The sequence below is a fragment of the Leucopleurus acutus genome (genome assembly GCF_964270905.1).
Source record: "Leucopleurus acutus genome assembly, chromosome: 17".
NCBI lineage: Eukaryota > Metazoa > Chordata > Mammalia > Artiodactyla > Delphinidae > Leucopleurus > Leucopleurus acutus.
In genome coordinates this window covers 44,482,781-44,506,814 of record NC_139159.1, presented here as the reverse complement: position 1 = coordinate 44,506,814, position 24,034 = coordinate 44,482,781, and the positions used below count along the sequence as shown (strand labels likewise).

The window sequence follows — 24,034 nt, the reverse complement described above, 5'->3', positions numbered from 1 at the left end:
CTGAGATTGAACCAGAAAGAAACAGAAAATATAATCAGACCAATCACAAGCACTGAAATTGAGACTGTGATTAACAATCATCCAACAAACAATAGCCCAGGACTGGATGGCTTCACAGGCGAATTCTATTAAACATTTAGAGAAGACCTAAAACATATCCTTCTCAAACTCTTCCAAAATATAGCAGAAGGAGGAACACTCCCAAACTCATTCTACAAGGCCACCATCACCCTGATACCAAAACCAGACAAAGATGTTACAAAGAAAGAAAACTACAGGCCAATATCACTGATGAACATAGATGCAAAAATCCTCAACAAAATACTAGCAAAAAGAATCCAACAGCACATTAGAAGGATCATACATCATGATCAAGTGGGGTTTATCCCAGGAATGCAAGGATTCTTCAATATACACAAATCAATCAATGTGATAAACCATATTAACAAATTGAAGGAGAAAAACCATATGATCATCTCAATAGATGCAGAAGAAGCATTTGACAAAATTCAACAACCATTTAGTATAAAAACCCTCCAGAAAGCAGCATACAGGGAACTTACCTCAACATAATAAAGGCCATAAATGACAAACCCAAAGCCAACTTCATTCTCAATGGTGAAAAACTGAAACCATTTCCTCTAAGATCAGGAAAAAGACAAGGTTGCCCACTCTCACCACTATATTTCAACATAGTTTTGGAACTTTTAGCCATCAGGGAAGAAAAAGAAATAAAAAGAATGCAAATCAGAAAAGAGGAATTAAAGCTGTCACTGTTTGCAGACGACAAGATACTATACACAGAGAATCCTAAAGATGCTACCAGAAAACTAGAGCTAATCAATGAATTTGGCAAAGTGGCAGGATACAAAATTAATGCCCAGAAATCTCTTGCATTCCTACACAATAATGACGAAAAATCTGAAAGCGAAATTAAGGAAACACTCCATTTTACCATGGCAAAAAAAAGAATAAAATGCCTAGGAATAAACCTACCTCAGGAGACAAAAGACCTGTATGCAGAAAACTATAAGACACGGATGAATGAAATTATAGATTATACAAACAGATGGAGAGATACACCATGTTCTTGGGTTGAAAGAATCAACATTGTGAAAATGACTATATTACCCAAAGCCATCTACAGATTCAATGCAATCCCTATCAAACTACCAATGGCATTTTTCACAGAACTAGAACAAAAAATTTCACAATTTGTATGGAAACACAAAAGACCCCGAAGAGTCCAGACAATCTTGAGAAAGAAGAATGGAGCTGGAGGAATCAGGTTCCCAGACTTCAGACTATACTACAAAGCTACAGTAATCAAGGCAGTATGGTACTGGCACAAAAACAGAAATATAGATCAATAGAACAGGATAGAAAGCCCAGAGATAAACCCACGCACATATGGTCACCTTATTTTTGATAAAGGAGGCAACAGTATACAGTGGAGAAAAGAAAGCCTCTTCAATAAGTGATGCTGGGAAAACTGGACAGCTACGTGTAAAAGAATGAAATTAGACACTCCTTAACACCATACACAAAAATAAACTCAAAATGGATTAAAGACCTAAATGTAAGGCCAGACACTATCAAACTCGTAGAGGAAAACAGGCAGAACACTCTATGACATAAATCACATCAAGATCCTCTTTGACCCACCTCCTAGAGAAATGGAAATAAGAACAAAAATAAACAATGGGACCTAGTGAAACTTAAAAGCTTTTGCACAGCAAAGGAAACCATAAACAAGATGAAAAGACAACCCTCAGAATGGGAGACAATATTTGCAATGAAGAAACTGACAAAGGATTAATCTCCAAAATTTACAAACAGCTCATGCAGCTCAATATCAAAAACACAAACAACCCAATCCAAAAATGGGTGGAAGACCTTAATAGACATTTCTCCAAAGAAGATATACAGATCTCCAAAGGACACATGAAAGGATGCTCAACATCACTAATCATTTCAGAAAAGCAAATCAAAACTACCATGAGGTATCATCTCACACCAGTCAGAATGGCCATCATCAAAAAATCTACAAACAATAAATGCTGTAAAGGGTGTGGAGAAAAGGAAACCCTCTTGCACTGTTGGTGGGAATGTAAATTGATACAGCCACTATGGAGAACAGTACGGAGGTTCTTTAAAAAACTAAAAATAGAACTACCATACAACCCAGCAATCCCAGTACTGGGCATATTCCCTAAGAAAACCATAATTCAAAAAGAGTCATGTATCACAATGTTCATTGCACCACTATTTAGAATAGCCAGGACATGGAAGCAACCTAGGTGTCCATCAACAGACGAATGGATAAAGAAGATGTGGCACATATATACAATGGAATTTTACTCAGCCATAAAAAGAAACAAAATTGAGTTATTTGTAGGGAGGTGGATGGACCTAGATTCTGTCATACAGGGTGAAGTAAGTCAGAAAGAGAAAAACAAATACTGTATGCTAACACATATATATGGAGTCTAACAACAACAAAAAAGAACGGTTCTCATGAACTAGGGGCAGGACAGGAATAAGGACACAGACGTAATGAATGGACTTGAGGACACAGGAAGGGGGAAGGGTAAGCTGGGACGAAGTGAGAGAGTGGCATGGACATATATACACTACCAAATGTAAAATCGATAGTTAGTGGGAAGCAGCCACATAGCACTGAGGGAGCAGCTCGGTGCTTTGTGACCACCTAGAGAGATGGGATAGGAAGGGTGGGAGGGAGACGCAAGAGGGAGGGGATTTGGGGATATATGTATACTGATGTATGGCTGATTCACTTTGTTATAAAGCAGAAACTAACACACCATTGTAGAGCAATTATACTCCAATAAAGATGTTAAAAAAAAATAGGCGGAAGACCTAAATAGTCATTTCACCAATGAAAATATACAGATGGCCCAGAGGCACATGAAAAGATGCTCAACATCACTAATCATTAGAGAAAAGCAAATCAAAACTACAATGAGGTATCACCTCACACCGGTCAGAATGGCCATCATTAAAAAATCTACAAACAATAAATGCTGGAGAGGGTGTGGAGAAAAGGGAACCCTCTTGCACTGTTGGTGGGGATGTAAATTGATACAGCCACTATGGAGAACAGTACGGAGGTTCCTTAAAAAACTAAAAATAGAACTATCATATGACCCAGCAATCCCACTACTGGGCAAATACCCTGAACTATCATATGACCCAGCAATCCCACTACTGAGCAAATACCCTGAGAAAACCATAATTCAAAAGAGACACGTGGGCTTCCCTGGTGGCGCAGTGGTTGGGAGTCCTCCTGCCGATGCAGGGGACACGGGTTCGTGCCCCACTCCGCGAAGATCCCACATGCCGTGGTGCGGCTGGGCCCGTAAGCCATGGCCACTGAGCCTGCGCGTCCGGAGCCTGTGCTCCACAACGGGAGAGGCCACAACAGTGAGAGGCCCGTGTACCGCAAAAAAAAAAGAAACCAAAAGATACATGTACCACACTGTTCACTGCAGCACTATCTATAATAGCCAGGACATGGAACCAACTTAAATGTCCATCAACAGATGAATGGATAGAGAAGATGTGGCACATATATACAGTGGAATATTAGCCATAAAAAGAAATGAAATTGAGTTATTTGTAGTGAGGTGGATGGACCTGGAGTCTTTCATACAGAGTGAAGTAAGTCAGAAAGAGAAAAAGATATACATGCTAATGCATATATATGCAATCTAAAAAAAAAGAAGAAAAAAATGGTACTGATGAACCTAGTGGCAGGGCAGGAATAAAGACATAAAGACAAACATAGAGAATGGACTCGAGGACACAGGGTGGGAGAGGGGGAGGTGGAAGCTGGATCAAAGTGAGAGAGTGGCATGGACATATATACACTACCAAATGTAAAATAGATAGCTAGTGGGAAGCAGCAGCATTACAGGGAGATCAGCCCAGTGCTTTGAGATGACCTAGACAGGTGGAATAGGGAAGGTAGGAGGGAGGCTCAAGAGGGAGAGGATATGGGGATATATGTACGCATATGGCTGATTCACTTTGTTGTACAACAGAAACTAACACAGTATTGTGAAGCAATTATACTCCAATAAAGGTCTATTTTTTAAAAAATAAAGTACAATATAAAAAAAAATTAAATTCTTCTCCTAGATGTCAAATATTTAATTTATAGAGCAGCAACCAGTGCAGAAACAGAAATTCATTGAGCTATTACTATTACCCTTTGACTCACTAGCCAAGGTTGGTTAACCCTTCACCACCCCTGATGACGTGGGGAAGTTGGAGTGGGTAGGTAATTTAGTTTTCTGTACTACACCACAGAAGCTAGGTAAACTCCTCCTGAATAAACATCCTTGTAGGCCTCTGCAAACCCACACTGAGACACTTATTTCTCCTGGAAAGGGCTCTTTGAGAACACACTCCTCAACATCACCACTACGTAGCAAAAAAGAGAAAAGAAAAGAAAAAGAGAAGAAACTCTGGAGAAACAATTGCTGGATTTGAGATTTTTGCTTATTTATTTCAACAATTAACAGCAATTATGTCTGGGGTGAAGGATCTTCATTCACAGATGGTACACATTGTTAATGGTAGACTCTAAAAATAACTTCCAGAGTTATTACTCTAGATCTCACACTGTTAATGAGAAAGTTCAGAGGAAATGGTATTGATTACACCCTGCTAATTAGCTGACTTACCTGGGATGGTTTGGGTTCCTTCGGATAAAAAAAAGTGAATTCCTTTCAATGTTTCAAACATTCAAGGTCATCAAAAACTATTAGCTTTGACATTTAAGTGCTTTGAAATTGTTGATGCTTTATCAAAAAGAATGACAGTAACTTTAATACATATGCTTTTAAAAATCCAGGAAGTGATACTCAGAAACAATAAGAGAATAAAGGTGGAAGCTCTTACTCACAAAAACATGCCAGTTAATAAATGTACATAATATGAATAACTGAATTAGAAAAACTCTTGTAACTGGCAATGTAATGACTGATTCAGGCAAGGATCGTCAACACATGCTAAATTTTCACCGGATGAAATTTTGTTAAGGAATATAAGATTCACAAAGTCTCAAAGCATCTCACCATAATTACAACGTATTTCCCCTACAAAGGGGAAAAGGTACCTCTCTAATGAAGAAATCCTGAGATACTGCCTTAGACAAGTGATCAAATTTAGCCTCGCTCATAAGGAAAACTGGTATTATTCATTTCCTTACATAATGCAATAGGAGGGACACAACATCATCTATATAGAATTCTTGCCAAAAATATTTAATTTGAATCTAATAATGAGGAAATAACTCCAAACTGAGGGACACTGTGCAAAACAGCTGCCCTATACTCCTCTAAAATGTCAATGCAATAAAATATTTAGAAGTCTAGGGAGCAATTCCAGACTTAAGGAGACTAAAGATACATGAAAACTAAATGCAATGTAATATCTTTGATTGGGTTCTGGATTTTTTTTTAAAAGCAGGGACATTAATTATTGAGAGTGGGGGATAATTGGGATCTGAATATGGATGGAATTTACATTATATAATATTTATATGACAATGTTAAATTTCCTAAGTATGACAATGATACTGCATTATGTTAGAGAAGATCCTTGTTCTTATGAAATACAGGCACATATATTATGGTTTAAATGTTTCATGGCTGTGCCTACCTTATTTTAAATTGATTAAGAAAGTGAAAGACAGAGAACAAATGAGGCAAAATGTTAAATAATGAATGTAGATGAAGGGTATATGAGTGGACACAGAAAGCAGCTAAAAAAATTGATGTTAAAATTCATCAACGTTTAAACCTTCTCCTCATCAAAATTAAGCTAAAAACAATAAACAAAAAAGAACAGGTAAGACACCAACTGAGAGAAAATATTTGCAAAACATGTCTCTGACAACGGACTCGCATCTAGAATATAGAGACAACTCCTACTACTGAATAATTTCAAAACAACCCAATTATAAAATAGGGAAAAGATTTGAGCAGACTATTCACAAAGAAAGATTCAGAAATGACCGATCAGCATGTGAATGCGTGTTCAACATCATCAGTCACCAGAGAAATGCAAATTGACGCTTCACTGAGATTCAATACATACGCACCAGAATGGCTAAAATTAAACGGACTGACAACACCAAATTTCAGTGAGAACGCAGAGCACTCTGAACTCTCACGCATGGCAGGTGGCAACGTGAAATGGTACCACCTCTCGGGAAGAAGTTAGGCAATTTCTTACAAAGAGCGTACGAGTCATCTAATATTCTTTCAACTTTACCACAGATTGATATTTTACCCAAAAAAAAGTTGAGGGAAAAATCTGTGATGCTTTAGAATGTGGCTTCAGAAAATAGACATGAGGCAGTATATATCCATTTATAGTTGGTTCTCTATTCTTCTAATCTTAGATGATTTTTTAATAGTAACTCATTCAACAAATATCTCTTGCGTACCTGCCACGGGCTGACAATCCCCTGTGTACTGAGCGTATAATGGTGTACAAGAAAGACAGTCCAGTCTTCATGGAATTTATATTCTCATGGAGAGACACATATTGAACAAGTAGAGAGAGAGAGAGAGAAGTTACCAAATGTTATTAGGCCTCTGAGCATACAGAGGAGGTGCAAGGTAACAGGAGAGGCCTGCAGGGAGAAATTTTCACTTGCCATCTGAAGATTGAAAGGGAGTCAGCCATACAAAAAGCTGGGGAAAATAGCATTCCAGACAGAAGGGTTAGTGAGTGCAAAGGCCCTGAGGTGGAAAATAGATTGGATGGTGTTTAAATAGAACACTGTCTGCATGTTGGTCAGCTGGCCATTGGTCACAGATCTGAATCACTATACCTTTGGCACTACATGCAAGAACAGTATGGAGCATTCAAAGTGAGGTCAAAGAGGATAAAAAGAGCAGAACAGAGTTTTAAGCCAAAGACTGAGGGAGTCTACAAGAGTAGGTTCCTGAAATCGGGAGATAACTGGAACCCAGGTCTCTGGAGCACACAGTGAGGAGAGTTCTGGAGCTACTGCTTTTTAAGATATTTCAGTTCATGTCCACCTACCTGCTTAGTCCTGTCATTGTCCAATGATGATAATAACGATGGTAACAACCGTGATTAAGATAAGATGCCAGTTATATAATTCACTAATTGCTTCCCATGTCTCAGGGTCTACATCGAATGCTTGATCCTATATAATTCTCTCAACAACTCTATGAAGTAAACAGTATTCTCCCCATGTTACAGACGAGCAAACAGGTTCGGACATTAAACAAGGTATGTAGACTCAAACAACCTCTAATTGGCTAAACCTGCGTTTGAATCTAGGTCTGTCTGATTCCGGATCCCACTCTCTACATTGTTACCTTTGTTAATCTCCAGTCTTCCTGGCAGTACCTTCTGATTGGTACTTTCTCCAGGGAGCTAAAGAAGCCAAAGGGACAGTTGGATACAAGAGGACCCTTGGAATGGTCTTCAGCTTCGATGAGAGAGAGAGAACAAAAGCACATGCACTCGTAAAAGGCTGACTTGAGGCTCCTGGGGATTATTTTGGTTCATACGCTACACTAGACATTTTTCAAAGGGCACTGCATAAGCAGACAACGTTGTCATAATCCTGAAACCTGAATTCAAAATGCATTAATTTCTTTCTACCACGACAGATTTGGAAAAACATGATGTGGTTCTTAAGCTTGTGCTTTCGAAAATCAGAAAGCTGGAAGGTAGAAGGTGAACATTTATTAATATTTTAAAATTATGAATATGCAGAATATCAACCGAGGATAAATTTTTATATCAAGGTTATAAGCAAAGGAAAAATGACAATCCGTCCTAGGAAAGCAAACAGAACATTAATTATAGCAGCCTTACAAAGCACCAAAGTAATAGCAGTTTGCAATTCTTTTCCAAAATTTACATAACTATATAGTCTCCTTTCAGATTCCAGAGATTCTATTTTTGATAAGCAGCAATTCAAAAGGTTAGTCACCTCATCTATATTATTATCCAACTTTTATGAATGGGAAATGGTGACACCTCGAATTTACATGTTAGCCAAACCTGACAGGTTGCCTCTAACTCTCTTTCTTCATTCATTCCAGCAATACTGCGTGCCAGGCATTGAGCACAGCCTGGAGACACCGAGATGAGTAGGACACACAGTATGTCCCCAGGAGAACTTCCAATCCAGAAAGAAAAACAGACCAGTAGACACACAACCCCAACAGAGTTCGAATAGGCTAAACAGATGGAAGTCAAAATGGCAATACGATGTTACGGGTTGTCTCCCGACCAGACAGCAGCAATTACAATACTGATATTAAGTAAATCAAGTTCTTCTTTCTCTCTCTTCCCTCCCCCTTTCCTACCAGTCTTCCTTCCTTCCTTCTGTTCTTCTTTCTCCTTCCCTCCCTCCCTCCCTCACTCCGTGTTTCCCTCCCTTTCTTCCTCTTTTATTCAATAAGCGTATCCAGTCATGACTTAGCAAGACTATATAATAAGAGTACTTTACATGTGTGCAAAACTTACTGTGTCAGGCAATAATAATATCTCATTTAATCTGCACAAAATGCCCGGATTAATCCTCACATTTAACCCTCACCCCATTTTTACAGGTGAAACTGAGGTCCGGAGAGTTTACATGATATGCCAAGGTCACATATCTGTCAAGAGGCTGAGCAGAGACCCAGGCACTGTGACTCTAGAACTGAGGCTCTGAAGTATACTGCCCGAGTGTGTCCCCTTACGAAGTTGTATACCTGTCACACTACCTGAAGCAATAATAATTCAGTGATTAAAGGACATTTTGGAATTTCTAACAAAGGCCTTCTAAACAAAGAATCTGCCTTTCAAAAATCAGAGAGAGATAGGGCTTCCCTGGTGGCACAGTGGTTAAGAATCTGCCTGCCAATGCAGGGGACACGGGTTTGAGCCCTGGTCCGGGAAGACCCCTCGTGCCGCGGAGCCAACGAAGCCTATATGCCACAACTACTTAGCCTGCGAGCCACAACTACTGAAGCCCACGCGCCTAGAGCCCACGCTCCGCAACAAGGGAAGCCACCGCAATGAGAAGCCCACGCACCGCAACGAAGAGTAGCCCCCGCTCGCCGCCAACTAGAGAAATCCCGTGCACAGCAACGAAGACACAATGCAGCCAAAAATAAATTAACAAATTTTAAAAAATCAGAGAGAGAGAGAGAGAGAAAAAAAGGATGATGAGAAGAAAAAAATGCAGTGTTCAATGTGGGTCTTCTCTGGTTTCCCCCCTGGGGAGCACAGTGGCCCTCCACCTGCATAAATGATGAGAATTGGCATCCTGCTTGATTACTGTGCATCTGTTATGAGCCTCAGAGTGAATTAAGCAAAAACAAAATAAGGAAAGAAAAGAACCTACTAATCAAGGCTAGCCCAGTTGTACCATTTTGAGTCACGGTGATATTTTCTTTATTTTGTAATCACCAGCAGGCACGTATGCCCCCCAAATTGCAAAAACATTTCAAAACAACTTAAATCAAGCTTGATAGCTAATTATGCTAAGGTCACACCGAAGAACCAAACGACCAGGACATCAAAGATCCCAGACAGTCTAAGTGTAAAGTAGCAGCGTTCATTTTTCTCCCATTAAAAAACAAGGGGAGGGTGACAAGTTTTTTTACTCTCTGAGAATAAACTGGCTTTTAAAAATCATCTAAAATAGATCTCTTAAGACATTTCACCTCTGCTCTGAATGTTTTAAACTGGTCCTCTGATTACAAAAATGTTCATGTTAAAATCTCACCAAGATGCTTTCTTAAGATGAAGAGTGTGTTATAAATTGTAATGGTTTTAATCAGAACCCTCTTTGAAGCTATTTAACTCTACGATGTGGCCCAACCATTGCTTCAATTATGCCACTTATCGACTCTGTATTAATTAAGTATCATCATAGGGACTGATTTATATACTTTCTCACAGCTCTCTCACCAGATGGTCTAACATCCTCCACAAACATCACCTGGATTCACTCATCTTTCTCTCCAGCTGAATGTTTAATCAGATCTTATCTTCAAACTGGATTGCTTCTCTATCCCTCCTCTTCACTCTATCAATACAGTACACAAAGGCCAAGTGGCATAAGACATAAACTAGTAGTAGTTACAAAGACAAGTTCTAGCCGCAGCTCATTCCCACCTCAATGCATTCTTACCCAGTATGGTGATGCAATTTTTACAGTAAAGTGAAAGGAGAGCCTTTTGCATCCTTAGCTGATTACAACTTACAGTCTATGAGTTCAATTATCTGGGGCAATGGAGAAAATAACTAGGAAAAAAATGTATATTTGGCAATGGGAGTACACCAGGCAATTTGGCCTCAGTAGAGTTACTTTCTGAATTATATTTTGTTTGGTCTAATATAAAAATTACTTTGCATTCTTGAGCTCGCAGGTTGAGAAAGCAGGAGGCAGAAGTCCCAAGGTGTACCGCACTGCAAGGAAGCCAGCCTAGAATTTTAAATTGCCTTGGGTGATCCAAAAAGTAGATAATAGAGAAATGAAAACGCTCAACTGTTTTCCTTACAAAATATAAAAGCCAGATTAATGGGACTATCTCACAGCCACCTCAAACTCCAAATGCCTAAAAACCAAACTGGTCATGTTGCCTCCATATGGGTTCCCTCTCCTGACCCCTCTGCCTCTCATCATTCTCTAGTCCCCAAGCTGGGTACAGGGAAACCTGGAAACCGCGGCAGAAGGCACATACCATCAACAGAAAGGACTTGGTGGCCGATCCACTAGGCTGAAGTTCTCCTTACAGAAAATACAAGACGTCACCCCCAGCTATAGTTCTTTCTCTAAAAACCACAAACCACTATGATTTTTAAATATCGGTCTGGACTGAATGCAGATTCAGCCTTTGGTGTTCAGTCCTTGCCTTACTGTAAACTTGGACTCCTCTTCCTCCCTTCAAATGCAGCCAGTCCCCAAGTTTTGATAATTTTTGCAAGCTGTTCTCTTGCTCTCTGTACATCCCCTGCTCGAGGAGTCCCTGCTTCACCGACACCTACTCACATGACTATCCAATTCTCCTGATCATAAGGCTCAATCAGCAACTGCCTAAGTGCTTGCCTCCTGCCCCAGCTTCTGGTTTCTCTGGTAACTGATGAGCCAACCTGACATCAGGTCCCCCTGTAACTGGTAGCCTCCTCTTCCCCCAAGTAGCAAAAACTGCTGCCCTGTCCTGCCTGCTGTCTGCCGTACACAGTGTGGTGTCACTCCAGCACTTTGCTTCAGACTTGTAAGACTTCCTATCCAATAAACTGTGGTGGTCTCTGTTGCTGTCTCTGGGCTTTTTCTTCAGTCTTGCAGCTGGGCAATTGCAAGGCCTGCTGGGTGCAGCCCAACACCCTCCTGCTGTCTCTTTCTCTCCGTTCCCATTGCCATCATCTATGTCCTCATTACTTCACATCTGCATTATTAGATCAGTGTCCTGGCTTACCTTCTCAAAAGCACGTCATCTACAGTCAGCACATTGATCTTTCTGAAACAGTTCCCAAACTTTCACATCCATCAGAATCACCTGGAGGGCTGTTTAAACCACAAACCCCACCCCCAAGCATGTTTTAATTTAATGGGTCTCAAGTGGGGCCTGACAACTTGCAAATCAATGAGCTCCCAGGTGAGGTTGATGATGTTCCAGGGACCATACTTAGAGAAACAATGCACTAAAACATCCCCCTCCAACTCTAACACAATCAAGGATTCCTCATTTCCTCCACATTAAACTTAATTAAACTTAAAACTCCCCAATCTGGTACTTTGGATTCTTCATAAATCTGGTCTCTTCCTCTCACCTCAAAATTTCATTTCTCTGATCTCCTATGAAACCTTGCTCCAGTCAAACCGGTCTACTTGTGTATTATCCAGTGCATGATGCACTCCCATTTTCTTGTCTTGATCAGGTATAGAACGCCTTTCCACCTCCTGCCTCTTGTTCAAGTTCAACCTCTTCATCGAGTACACCCAAAACCTACATTCTCAATGTAGCCAGCCCCCATCAGACTTCTGCTACCTCTTCTGGACTCCTGTAGCATTAGCTCTCCAGCTAAATCTAAAGTGCATGGCATTTAGAGCCAAAGGCTCTCTGGGTATGAATCCTGGTTCTTTCATTAGCTGTGCAACTTGACTAGCCATTTAACCATTCTGAACCTGTTTCTCCCTCAGTAAAAGAGCAATAACAATATCTATTTCTATTGGGTTGCATAAAGAATTAATTGAAACAAACTATTTAAGCCTTTGGAGAAGCATAAACAAAGTAGGTGTTTAATAAATGTCAATTTCCTTTCTTGGAATTTCCCTGGTGGTGCAGTAGTTAAGAATCTTCCTGCCAATGCAGAGGACACGGGTTCGAGCCCTGGTCCAGGAAGATCCCACATGCAGCGGAGCAACCAAGCCCGTGCGCCACAACTACAGAGCCTGTGCTCTAGAGCCCACGAGCCACAACTACTGAAGCCCGCGCGCCTAGAGCCCGTGCTCCGCAACAAGAGAAGACACTGCAGTGAGAAGCCCGCACACCACAATGAAGAGCAGTGCCCACTCACCGCAACCAGAGACAGCCCACATGCAGCAACGAAGACCCAACACGGCCAAAAATAAATAAATAAAATAATTAAAAATGTTCCTTTCTTTGTCCCTTTCCTCAATCATGCATTTAGCACTAAATATAAAATATATTACACTAATCATGTACATTTTAAGCTTACCCTCCTCTCTTTTAGCCAGACAGAATATTTCTGAGGAACCAAAAACACGTCTAATTCATCTTAGCAACCCTAGTACCTGGCAACTTCTGAGCAAATGGTAAGCTCTCAATAAATACTTCCTAAAAAATATGATTAATTTGAGAAATAATGTAAGGCAAGTGGTTCCACAGAGCAGCTTTCCTCTGCAGAAATCAAATCTCTTACAATTACATTTATCCTTAAAATATTCTCCTGTGACAAAGGCAAAATGTATTTTACAAACAGAAAAACTAAAAAAGATCTAATGGGAGTCCCCATTAGATAGTCCCCACTTGACACTTAATATTGAACAAGAGAAAAGTCATTATAAAAGCATCGATGAAGGAAAAATCTTCTCTTTGAAGTAAATTTGAGCCCCCAAAACACTAATAATGGGAATACAGAGAAATAACGACAAGGAATCTGGAGATAATGCTGGCAACAAGTAATGGACTGCCTTTTGAGGACATGTCATGTAAGCATGTGACTGCTGTACTTCTAAAATGGCTGATATTGACACGTGCATTGACAGGTGTCAAGTCACATCGGTAAAACACATTTCCTGTCCTTTAGGAGAGTCTCTAATTTTGAAATCAAGCAGCGACAAATTTCTGTTCTGTTCTCCTGTGTTGCTGACTTCTAACGCTTTTCCTAAACAGGATCCAGCATAACCCACTGCCATAGAGCTAAGGGTGACCCAACAGATCATTGTGTGAACAGTGTGGCAGAAAAAATGGTATAATCTGGCATATTGGCATCTGGATGTTTTCCTCCAAATACAGAGCAAAGTGCCCCAAAAGTTCAAGCTGATTTCAATTCACTATACAGAGGCTACACGGTCTGGTCAGGGAGCACTAGGAACCGGGCCACCTGCTTTGTTGTAAGAACCCAACCACGACTGATCACATGACCTCAGACAAGTGGATTCCTCCAACAGTCACTTCCAGAGTAACCACCATGTATCAAATATCATACAAGCTAATGGGGACACAGAGGTAAAATGTGTAATCCATGTTTTCCTGGAACTTACAGTCTAGTGTTGAGTCAGGCGATTGGAGCAGACTGCACAGTTGTTCACCAAACTCATTTTCCTTTCACCACGAGCATGAAGATAGACCAGATTTCCTAGCCTCCACGTAACTGCATTGTGGCTGGTGGAATGTAAGCAGTGAGGTATGCCGTACCCAGGTCTGGCCACGGAAAACCTCCCCCTTGATTATCGACGTTCTCTCTCCAGTTCCTTATTTGCCAGCTGGATGCAGGGCACCCTGCAGAGGACTCTGATTTCTTAGAGGTGATGGAGCCACAGATGGAAAGGAGCAAAAGTCCACCTGCTGAACACCCTCCTGGAACTATTATGTGAGCAAGAAAGAGATTCCTATTGTGTTAGGTGCCTAGGTTGTTTGCTACAACAGTTAGTCTACCCTACCAAAGCATGAACCCAAACTACCTCCAAGATACTATGATACTGAGTAGCACAGGATGACATGGGATACCCAAAAGAGGCAGCTCACCTGGGCTGGAGTTGGATATCAGGCAGGGCTCCCCAGAAGAAGAAACACTTAAGATGAATCTTGAAGGACAGTGTGAGATAGGGAAGAAGGGAATAGAAGGTTGCAGAGGAGAAAGCATTTGCAAAGTCATGAAACTCGGAGGAAATGGGGTGCACTGGGGCAGCCTTAGTGATTCCTGACTAGTAGAGTGTGGAGTGATGTTGAGAGGTGGAGGTGCTCAATATGCATTGGCTGAAATGACTGATAAAGAGCAGAAGCTAGGAGATGTCGTAGCTCCTAGAAATGATGGATAAGGGAAGAGAAAAAAAGTAATCAAGGACCGTCTAATTTATAAGGCAGAACAGATGGCATTCTCTTCACTGAGATAGAAAATGCAGGATATAGAGGTGAAAGAATGAGTTCAATTTTGAGAAAAAAAGGAAGAGAAGAGAAAAGAAAGGAAAAGAAAAGAATCTGAGATAGCTATGGAACACCCAAAAGATAAATCGGCAGGTAGTTAGATGTATGGACCTAGAGCTCAGGCAGTGGACAGAAGAGGTGGGTTTGGAAAGGGTCACCATGCTTAGGGCTGAAGTCATAAGCATGATGGGATTGCTCAGGTAGAATATTAACAGTGAGAAGCCAGAGAAACAGGGAAGAAAAGGGAAAGGAGGAAAGAGGGAAAGAGCAGGAGCTAGAGAAAGAGACATTATGAGAAAGAAGTCACAGAAGCCAAGGAGAAGAGATTGAAAAAGCAATCAATAATAAGGAATACTTCCGAGTGGTGAAATAAGATGATGGCCTGAAAAATGTCCATTATATTCAACTAGGCAGCTACTTGTGACCTTAATAACTTCCATCTCAGTATTTGGAAGAGCCAGGTTAAAGGGATCTGGAGAGTGAATGAGGAACATTACAGATAGGAATACAGAACACTCTTCAAGGAAAACTGGCTCTAAAAAACAAATTAGCCTGAAGTGGACGAAGAGACAGTTTGTTTCGTTTTGGTTTTCATTTTTCAAGATGCGAGACTTAAACACGTTAACATGCTGAATTCTCTGAACTCTTCTTTCTTTATCTTAAAATGGGGATAGTAACGCCCCTTCTCCTTGGTCCACTGGATTGTTGTCAGAACAAATAAGATGACGTATGTGAAAGCTGCTAAAGTACTATGTAAAGAGCAATGTTATTTTGTATTCATAAATGTTGAAAATATGGAGTTATAAAAGTTAAGAGTCCACTGAAATATGTCTGGCTATCAAATCAATGAAAAACTTATAATCAGTCTGGATCTATAAATATTAAGAAAAATGTCTTGAATGCACACTACATGTTGGCAACCCTAAACCTTAGAGGCTAACGACAGATTTCTAAGTCCTTTGCTGGACGAAATTCTTCTGGTGATTTTAGGTTACAGCCTGGGCTTCCAGATGTCTTCATTATACCAGGAAAAAAATGTCAATGAACCCTGGCAGATTGCTGTGCATTAAGTCATCTGGGAGTTTATTAGTCTTATGAGTAGTAGTTGTTAAATGAATATTTCTGGCATTTACCCAGTTTCACAAAGCAACAGAGAAGCTCCATAATTTCGATCTCAGGACCAGTGAAATCATGGTGAATGGCCACAGGTTGCTGTGTTATTCTAAGGGGTGACTGAGGTATTCTGGGAAGTAAGCTAGCCATTTCAGGACTTCCCTCCTGGGAAAAGTAACCATCCGAAAGAATATGGTCCAATCATTATTTCACTAGTCACCAAAACTTTAAAGACTCTACAAAGAGCATTATTTTTAGCACTGTAACATCAGTGTAACTAGGTTTTCTCTCATAAAACTTCTAACAAGTGGTTTTAGCATGCCCCATCTTCCTCCCCTGGGATGATACCTTATCCCCATAAAAGAAAAATGTCCCTTTCCTTTTCTCTGCCCTTTCGGACAACTCCTCTGACTGGTTTTCCTAGTTGCTGATGTGTCCTCAGTTATTTTTAAGGGTGTAGGGTGCTAATTATTTAAGGTCAAGCAGCTGTGACTCCAGCTCCAAAGAGCAATTGTGCAGAATAAAGACGCTTCCTTTACAAAGATATTAAAGATCTAGTCTTGAGACTCAAATAAACCCTATTTGCAATTATTTTTACATTTTTTTTTTATCTTAGAGAGACCAGGCCACAACACTAAAACGGTGCTTCTTTTATCCATGTTTCTCAAATATTTTATCCTTGATATGTGACACTACGAATGTAGCTATTAAACTAGGCCCAATGTCTGCAGGTCAATTTTTGGACTTTTTATCCACTGCAATGCCGAATTTTCCTCCTACAACTGAGGCTCAATAAAGCATGTTGCAAACACCTCAATCAGAAATACAAAGAAAAAGACAAAACTTACGCTGCCCTCAAAATAGACCTTCATAAATATCAAATATCTTTCATAAGTTTACCTCATTCAATCTTAAAATAATTTTGTAAATGTATTATTGTTAATTATCACCAATTAATAGAGAAGAATGCTGAGGCGCAGAGTTTTAAGAACATTCCCAAGATGGTATGAGATTAACAGGTACAAACTACTATGTATAAAATAAATATGGAACAAGAATATATTGTATAGCACAGGGAATTACAGCCATTATCTTGAAATAATTTATAATGGAGTGTAATCTGCAAAAATACTGAATCATTTTGCTGTACACCTGAAACTAATATAATATTGTAAATCAACTATACTTCAATTAAAAAAAAAAAAAGAACATTCCCAAGGCCTCACGGTTCTTCAGAAGCAGAAGCAGGTGTACATCCAAGGTCCTCTGCTGCCTCAACTCTTTCCACTACACCATAGATGGCCCCTATCACGTAACCTGCTTTATTTGTATTTCACTTCTCTAGCAACAATGGAAAAAAGCCTGGCTGCCTCTGAAGTCTTTAGGAATCTTTGATGAAATGCAGACATGAATTCAGTTCTCCCTCCAATGAAAATATATAAAATACACTGGTTATATATAGAATGTTATGGGATCATCATGGATGTGGAAAGCTTTGTAAAGGAATGCACAAATGATGCTTGGAATCCTGAAAAGGCCCAAAAAAGATATTACAAACAAACGAACAAATGTAGAATGGGGGAAAAGTTCCATGAACAATCAGTATTTTCTTTTGACTGGTTTGTTTTTATTTCAAAAGGGCTTCTCTTTGATGGAAATCCCTGGTTTTTGAAAGCATTTCAAATGAACATAATGACCAACCTGTAGATGGAGAAGGAAGCCACCGATCGAATGAGGGATGCCAAAGCCCCCACTTTGGCAGCTTCCACCGCCCCCTGGACGCGGTACTGCACTGCCCTCGAGTAGTTGGTGTAAGGTTGATTGTAAACGACAATCTTCCCTCTTGCTTCTGGGGCCCTTCTCTGCAGTTCGTCGAAAGAGGTCACCACCAGAACTTCTGCTGTAATGCCTACAAATAAAAGTCATACAAGGTTAACATATGGTTTCCAATCAGCCAGGGTGAATTGGCACACAAAAGGTCACACATGTTCTATCCACTACATCTGGCAAACTGGTTTGCAAAGATCAAAGTTTCAGAGCCATTTGCTATGGGAGAAAGATTCTGGGGGTTAGCCAGTTTCCCAAGAAAGAGAAAAGGCATTCAAAAAATATACGACTCATAAGGTTTTTCAACTCACTTGACCAGCTGCTATTAAATCACAAATTGCTTGAAAAGATGTCTTTTTTTGCCTCTTTCCCACAGAATGACAGCAATTATTTATTTTTAAAAATGCATTTTAGAAAGCTCCCCTTGGGTTTAAAGAAACATATTTATCTTTTCATAAAACTATTTTGATATGTTGCTAAACAACCTTCACTGACATCATACAAAGGGTGGCAGTTTATAAAGAATGTTCTTCGAAGCCAACGATCTTCATAAATCCAACTTTTAACAAATGGTTAATGTAACCCTTCTCCAGAGCCACAAAAAGTCAGCTTGTTTTCTTTTCTTCCTTGTACCAAACCCTTTTAAAGAATGTGGAAACTTCCCACGCCTCTCGCTTTATAGTACATGTTCATCGCCAAACCTATCACTCTTCTTCAGATAAAAATTCTGAAGATGTTGTCTAATTGTCCTATAATCCTGCTGTCTCACTTAGAAAGATGTGGCATATTTCCTCATACCACAAGACTTGCCCAGCTCTTCCTGACGAGGGAACAGGATTTCACAGCTTGCACGAAGTCATTCAAAACCTGCTAGACCACTGAAGATTCAATTTGATGGAGTAGTTAGTGTGACAAGAAAAAAAATATTTAGCAGCAAAGGCCAGACGCAGTAGCTAAACATAACGATCTAAAATCAAGTGTCAGGCACCTACTGTTGTATGGCTTTAGCCAGGCAGTCATGAAATATGTCAGTAAAACCCAAGTATCAACATAGATTTGGCATACTTCTTTAATTTTGCAAACTAGAGAACTGGGTTCTTCTGGAAGCTTAACACATGTCATTAAAATAGTAACTGTTACTTGGAGAATCCTTTTAAAATGCACTGCAGATATGAGAGAATTCTTGCTTTCAATATGGACCCCATCACAATGGATTCTTTGGGCTGGCTCCTCTCCAACTTCCACCATCCGGGCTGAATTTGTACTTTCACTTTAATGTGATTGACTACAGATCCATAAGCATGTCTCCACCAACATTCGGAACTCAGAATTTAATTTATAATCTAAAGAAAGCGATGTACAATTATGAAAAGTAAGGACGCCACTAGCTTTTTCACATGATAAATATGTGTAAAAATACAAATAAGGGTTCAGCGAGACAGACTTTGAGATTCATAACTTTCTGAAACCTGGAGTTACCTTGAAATTTGACTGGTGTTATTGTTGGCATAGCACAGGAATTTTGTTGATGGTTTTCAGCTGTTCCTAATGAATAACAGATTCAATGGTCCACCCAAGGGGTGTCCCAGCAACAGGGTAATTTTGGCATCTGGATTGGAGCCACTAGAAGTGAAGCCAAATTTCTATAAATTTTCATAGGCCACTGCACAATTAAAGTCATACAAGGGTAGAGCTTCACTATAGTGTGTGGTTCAAGTTCTTTTAACAAATGTGAGTGATGGAGTCCTAAGGAGCCGAAACCTAACCTAGACATCAGTTGCCAATGCAAAACACTAGTAGCAGCTATAGGTCAAAACCTATCACCGTGAACTTGGAAGAAGTGTTCAAATTAATGTTTTCCTGAAAGCTTAGCGTCATCTCTGATTCCTCTGTCTACTTCATCCTCCAGATCTCATCAGTCCTCAAATACTGATAATCTTACCCCTTACGTGTTGATTGAAAGCAGGTCCTCTACTCTACCACAGTAACACCCGCTCACATCAGGCCCTGGTTATCTCTCTGTTGGACTGCTATGAATTCCTCCTCCTCTACCCACCACCACCAGTGTCCCAGCCTCCAGCCCAACTCCCTCAAATTTAACTGCCACAACGCTGCCAGGGTGAACAACCTGAACTGCTGAGAAGCCAGATGAGCCGATGTCACCATCCCCCTGCCCCCTGCCCCCTCTGCTGATTACCCATCACTTCAACATACCAGTCAAAGCTTATCTATCTCTATAGACACAGGTGCCCTTTTATTTTAAATCCTATCAATACTAAACTTAGAAGTTCCCACTTGCACCACGCCAGTCCACTTCTCAGCATCTTTGTTCATGCTATGGTACATCATGTCTTGTTGACCCCATTCTCCTAACTTTGTCATGTGACTAACACCTATTTATCCCTCAGGATGCCATTTAAGAATCACTCCCTCCAACTCTACTCCATATTCTGTAATAACCTATATGGGAAAAAATCTAAAAAAGAATGAATATATGCAGATGTATAACTGATTCACTTTGCTGTACGCCTGAAACTAACATAACATTGTAAATCAACTATACTCCAATTAAAAAGTAAAAATAAAAGAAACAGACGGAAAAAAAAAAAGAATCACTACCTTAGGGAGCATTCCCAAGGCCTCTGGCCTCTTGTCTCATCCCCCTCCCTCCACCTCCAGGAAGGCTGGTTCATGCACCACTCTCCTCTGGACTTTCAGAGGAAAGTTCATACCTGGGCACTAGACGATGAGACGGTTTATTTATGACTCTCTCTACCACCTAAACTGTGAACTCCTCAGGGTTTGGGGCCATGTTCACTTTTGTTTGTATCTCCTGGGCCTAGCATAGTGCTTGGTATATGTGCAGGAAGTCAGTCAATAAACTTTCCTTAGATGGCACTGCTCCAAACAAGGGACCATTGACTGGGCCTAAAGCGTTTCCATAAAAGTGCAATTTACCTTTAAAGTTTGATAGCGCTTCTCCCGCAATAACTCAAGAGTCTGACTCTCTGACCACCCAGAGCACAGGTGCACCAGAATAACCAAGCCAAAAAGGTCCCGGGGCAGTCAGAATAGAAATATAAATTCCAAGTACGAAAACTCAGATACTTGAACATAAGAAAGCTCTTCTGCTCTTACAGCCTAGTTACTTACTTTATAGAAAATTCTAAATCTAGTGCTTAAACCTATAAACTATAAGAGACAACAAATCAAAAAGAAGAGATAGGTTTGGAAGCTGATAGCAGTACACAAAAAAACAATGTCAGAGACAGGAACACGAAACATAACAAATACATACTTACAGACTTCTTTGCAATATCAGAAATGTTCTGCATCTGGGCTAACACAGTAGCCATTAGACACATGTGGCTACCGAACACCTGAAATGTGACTAATGTGACTCAGAAACTGAACTTTTAATGTCATTTATTTTAATTAATTTATAAAATTTAAATAGCCATATGTATATAGTGGCTGCTATGTAGAACTCACAATCACTGCAGGTTCAGCCATTATGTAGGCAAGTAGGCAAAAGCATCTCTGCTGGCCCTGAGGGATTTGCAGAAGGTGAGAGGAGCAGGGAAGGGACTTTTCTGAGTAGCATCAGAAGAACAGGCCACTACAGAAAAAGATGCCATTGGCCCCACCTAAACTTACATCTATGTTATATTCTACTATTTTCTCTACCCTTCTCTATAAAAGAAGGACACATGCCCATCAACTGCCTTGTGAACTGCAGGGTCTCCCTTGGAACACAGTGACACTGGGCTTGCCCATGAGACTCACTCTGGCCAATGGAATGTGAATGACCAGTGTGTGTGGTCACAGCTGAGCAGGAACTTTAAGAGCCATTGCAAGTTTTGACTGTCGCTAAGAGCCCTTTATGTTTCAGCCACAAGAATGGCATGTTCCAGATGGGGGTTTCTCCTTCAGCCTGGATCCTGGAGTGAAAGAGATAACTGAGGCAGAAACAAAGGCACTACTGACTTTATATATATATATATATATATATATATATATATATATATACACACACACACACACATATATATGTCATATATGTATATATGTGTATATATATATATATATATATATATATATACACACACACACACACACACATGACATAAATCTTAGTGATTGCAAGCCATAGAGATTGGGGGTTGTCTGTTATCCCTGCATTACTGAGGAAGAGCTGAGTAATGCAGGAGCCCTGAATTCAAAGTTTCTATCAGGGCATTCACAATCTGCAGCTGATGACAGATAAGATATAGAATAAATATATTTAATAACTTAGGGAAGACTGTTCAGTGAAAATTACATAACTACTGTCTTCCTCCTATCACACACCAAAGTGATCAAATGATTAACACCAAACAGTAGGAAACAAACAAATCTGAAGAAGAATTTAGCAAGAGTCAGTGATTTACCACACGCAGACTAAATGACAAAGCATTTTAAATAGGAGATAAACCCTAGAGATCATTAAAATACAGTCCTGGCAGCTCAGTTCGCTAACCTACCTGATGTCACTTCTAAGGAAACAAGCAGCCCTGTTGTATGTTAAATAATTCTATATACTTTTGATAGATTTCAATATTTCATATCTAAATGCATTTTCCCTCTAAATTCCACCTTCAAAAACCAAGGGCAAAAATGATAGAAACTGGTGTTCTTGTGTTTGTATCAAGTACAAAATAATGTTATTGTAGTGTTATATCAGAGAGATAAAATAACTCTGTGACAGCTTGGCATTCCAAAATGGGCTTTGTTTAAGCTATGTTTTGAAGTGTTAACTGTCCTATGCTCTTCTTAGAGAAGTAAAACTTGGGGGGAAAAATACTGTAACCAAACAGAATTTCTGCCCTCAACAATAAGAAACCTGGCTCAGTTTCATGATTCAGTTTGACACAGCAATTTGCCTCCAAAAGAAGTTTCTAGAGACACGATGGAAACATCAGAACCATATGAATTACACAGGAAATCTTCCTGGATGCCATTTATTCAAGTTCATTGGCTGCAAGGACATGAACTCAACTATCAATGTCAATCCCATTACAATTACAATTCAAATCCATCACCATACAGTTTAAGCAGGAGAGATTTAAGCACAAGGGCAGTAACCACATTTAACAGGTGAGAAAATATGAAGTTTCAGGAAGGTCCAGGAAAGTTCAAATATCTTATCAAACTAGAGAGTGGCAGCGCTTGAATATGAATCTAGGTCAGATGGACTCCAAATCCATGCTCTTCTCAACCCATCCCACATAGCATCCCTCCTAATGAACTTAAGTCAGCATGTACTTGTATGTTTCCTCGGACTCTCTCCTCAGGCAGCCAATAAACTTCCAAGGAGCCCAACATCCTGTCCTATTCCACAAATCCCTGGATTTAGAAAGTGGAAAGGAAAGGCAAAAATGTTTTGAGGGCTCACAAATCAATAAGTGTCATTAATTTTTCAAATATTCAGAGATCTTGTGTTGCCTTCAAGATACCCAAAGTCACATATTCCCTGCTTCCTCTCCCCTATCCCTACCTGTTTTACAAATAACCCATCTTTCTATTCTCAGCCAAATATCTATTTGATTCGGCAAATAGTTGAATCAAACTAGACTCAACTTAAATAACTGACGTTAAGGTGGGAGAAGTGTATTTCCATTTTAAAAGAGATTTTTCACCTACAATAATTTATTCATTCAAGAAATGTATTTGAGCCCTTCTGATATGCCAGGCCATTCCAAAGTGCTAAAGATACAGTCAATGATATAATGATTTCACTAATGAAGATTACATTCTAATGGGGAGGACTGGTACCCAGCAAACATATTAATATATAATTACAATTTAATAAGTGAAATACATGATGCTCTAAAATTGGAATCCTTGGGATTTGATCTAGTCTGACAGGATCTTGAAAATCTTCTAAGAAAAGGAAACACTGGGCTTCCCTGGTGGTGCAGTGGTTGAGAGTCCGCCTGCCGATGCAGGGGACACGGGTTCGTGCCCTGGTCTGGGAAGATCCCACATGCCGCGGAGTGGCTAGGCCAGTGAGCCATGGCCACTGAGCCTGTGCGTCCGGAGCCTGTGCTCCGCAACGGGAGAGGCCACAACAGTGAGAGGCCTGCATACCGCAAAAAAAAAAAAGAGAAATAAAGTAAAGGAAACACTGAGTTAAGAAACTGATGAATGAGTAGACATTAACTAAATGGAGCAGGAGTGGAAAGGGAGAAATAAAATATTCCAAGCTGATTAAATAACATACGCAAAAGCTCTGAAGTGAGATGAAGTCCAAGCAACTGAAAGAATACCAGGGTAGAATGGTAGAGTGATACACGATGAAGATGGAGAGGTAGGGAGGAATCAGTTTAGGCAGGACCTTTAGGGCCACTTTAAGGAATTTGGGAATT

General features: G+C 40.0%; 1 protein-coding gene across 2 annotated transcripts in view; it reads right to left on the bottom strand.

The window, feature by feature from the left end:
* CPQ (carboxypeptidase Q) overlaps window positions 1–24,034 on the bottom strand; it is a 463,292-nt gene that overhangs the window by 306,954 nt on the left and 132,304 nt on the right. For both annotated transcript variants that reach the window (XM_082858694.1, XM_082858693.1), the window contains one exon: window positions 17,502–17,709. In XM_082858694.1, the coding sequence (XP_082714820.1) occupies window positions 17,502–17,709 (208 nt within the window). The remainder of the gene's footprint in view (window positions 1–17,501; window positions 17,710–24,034) is intronic.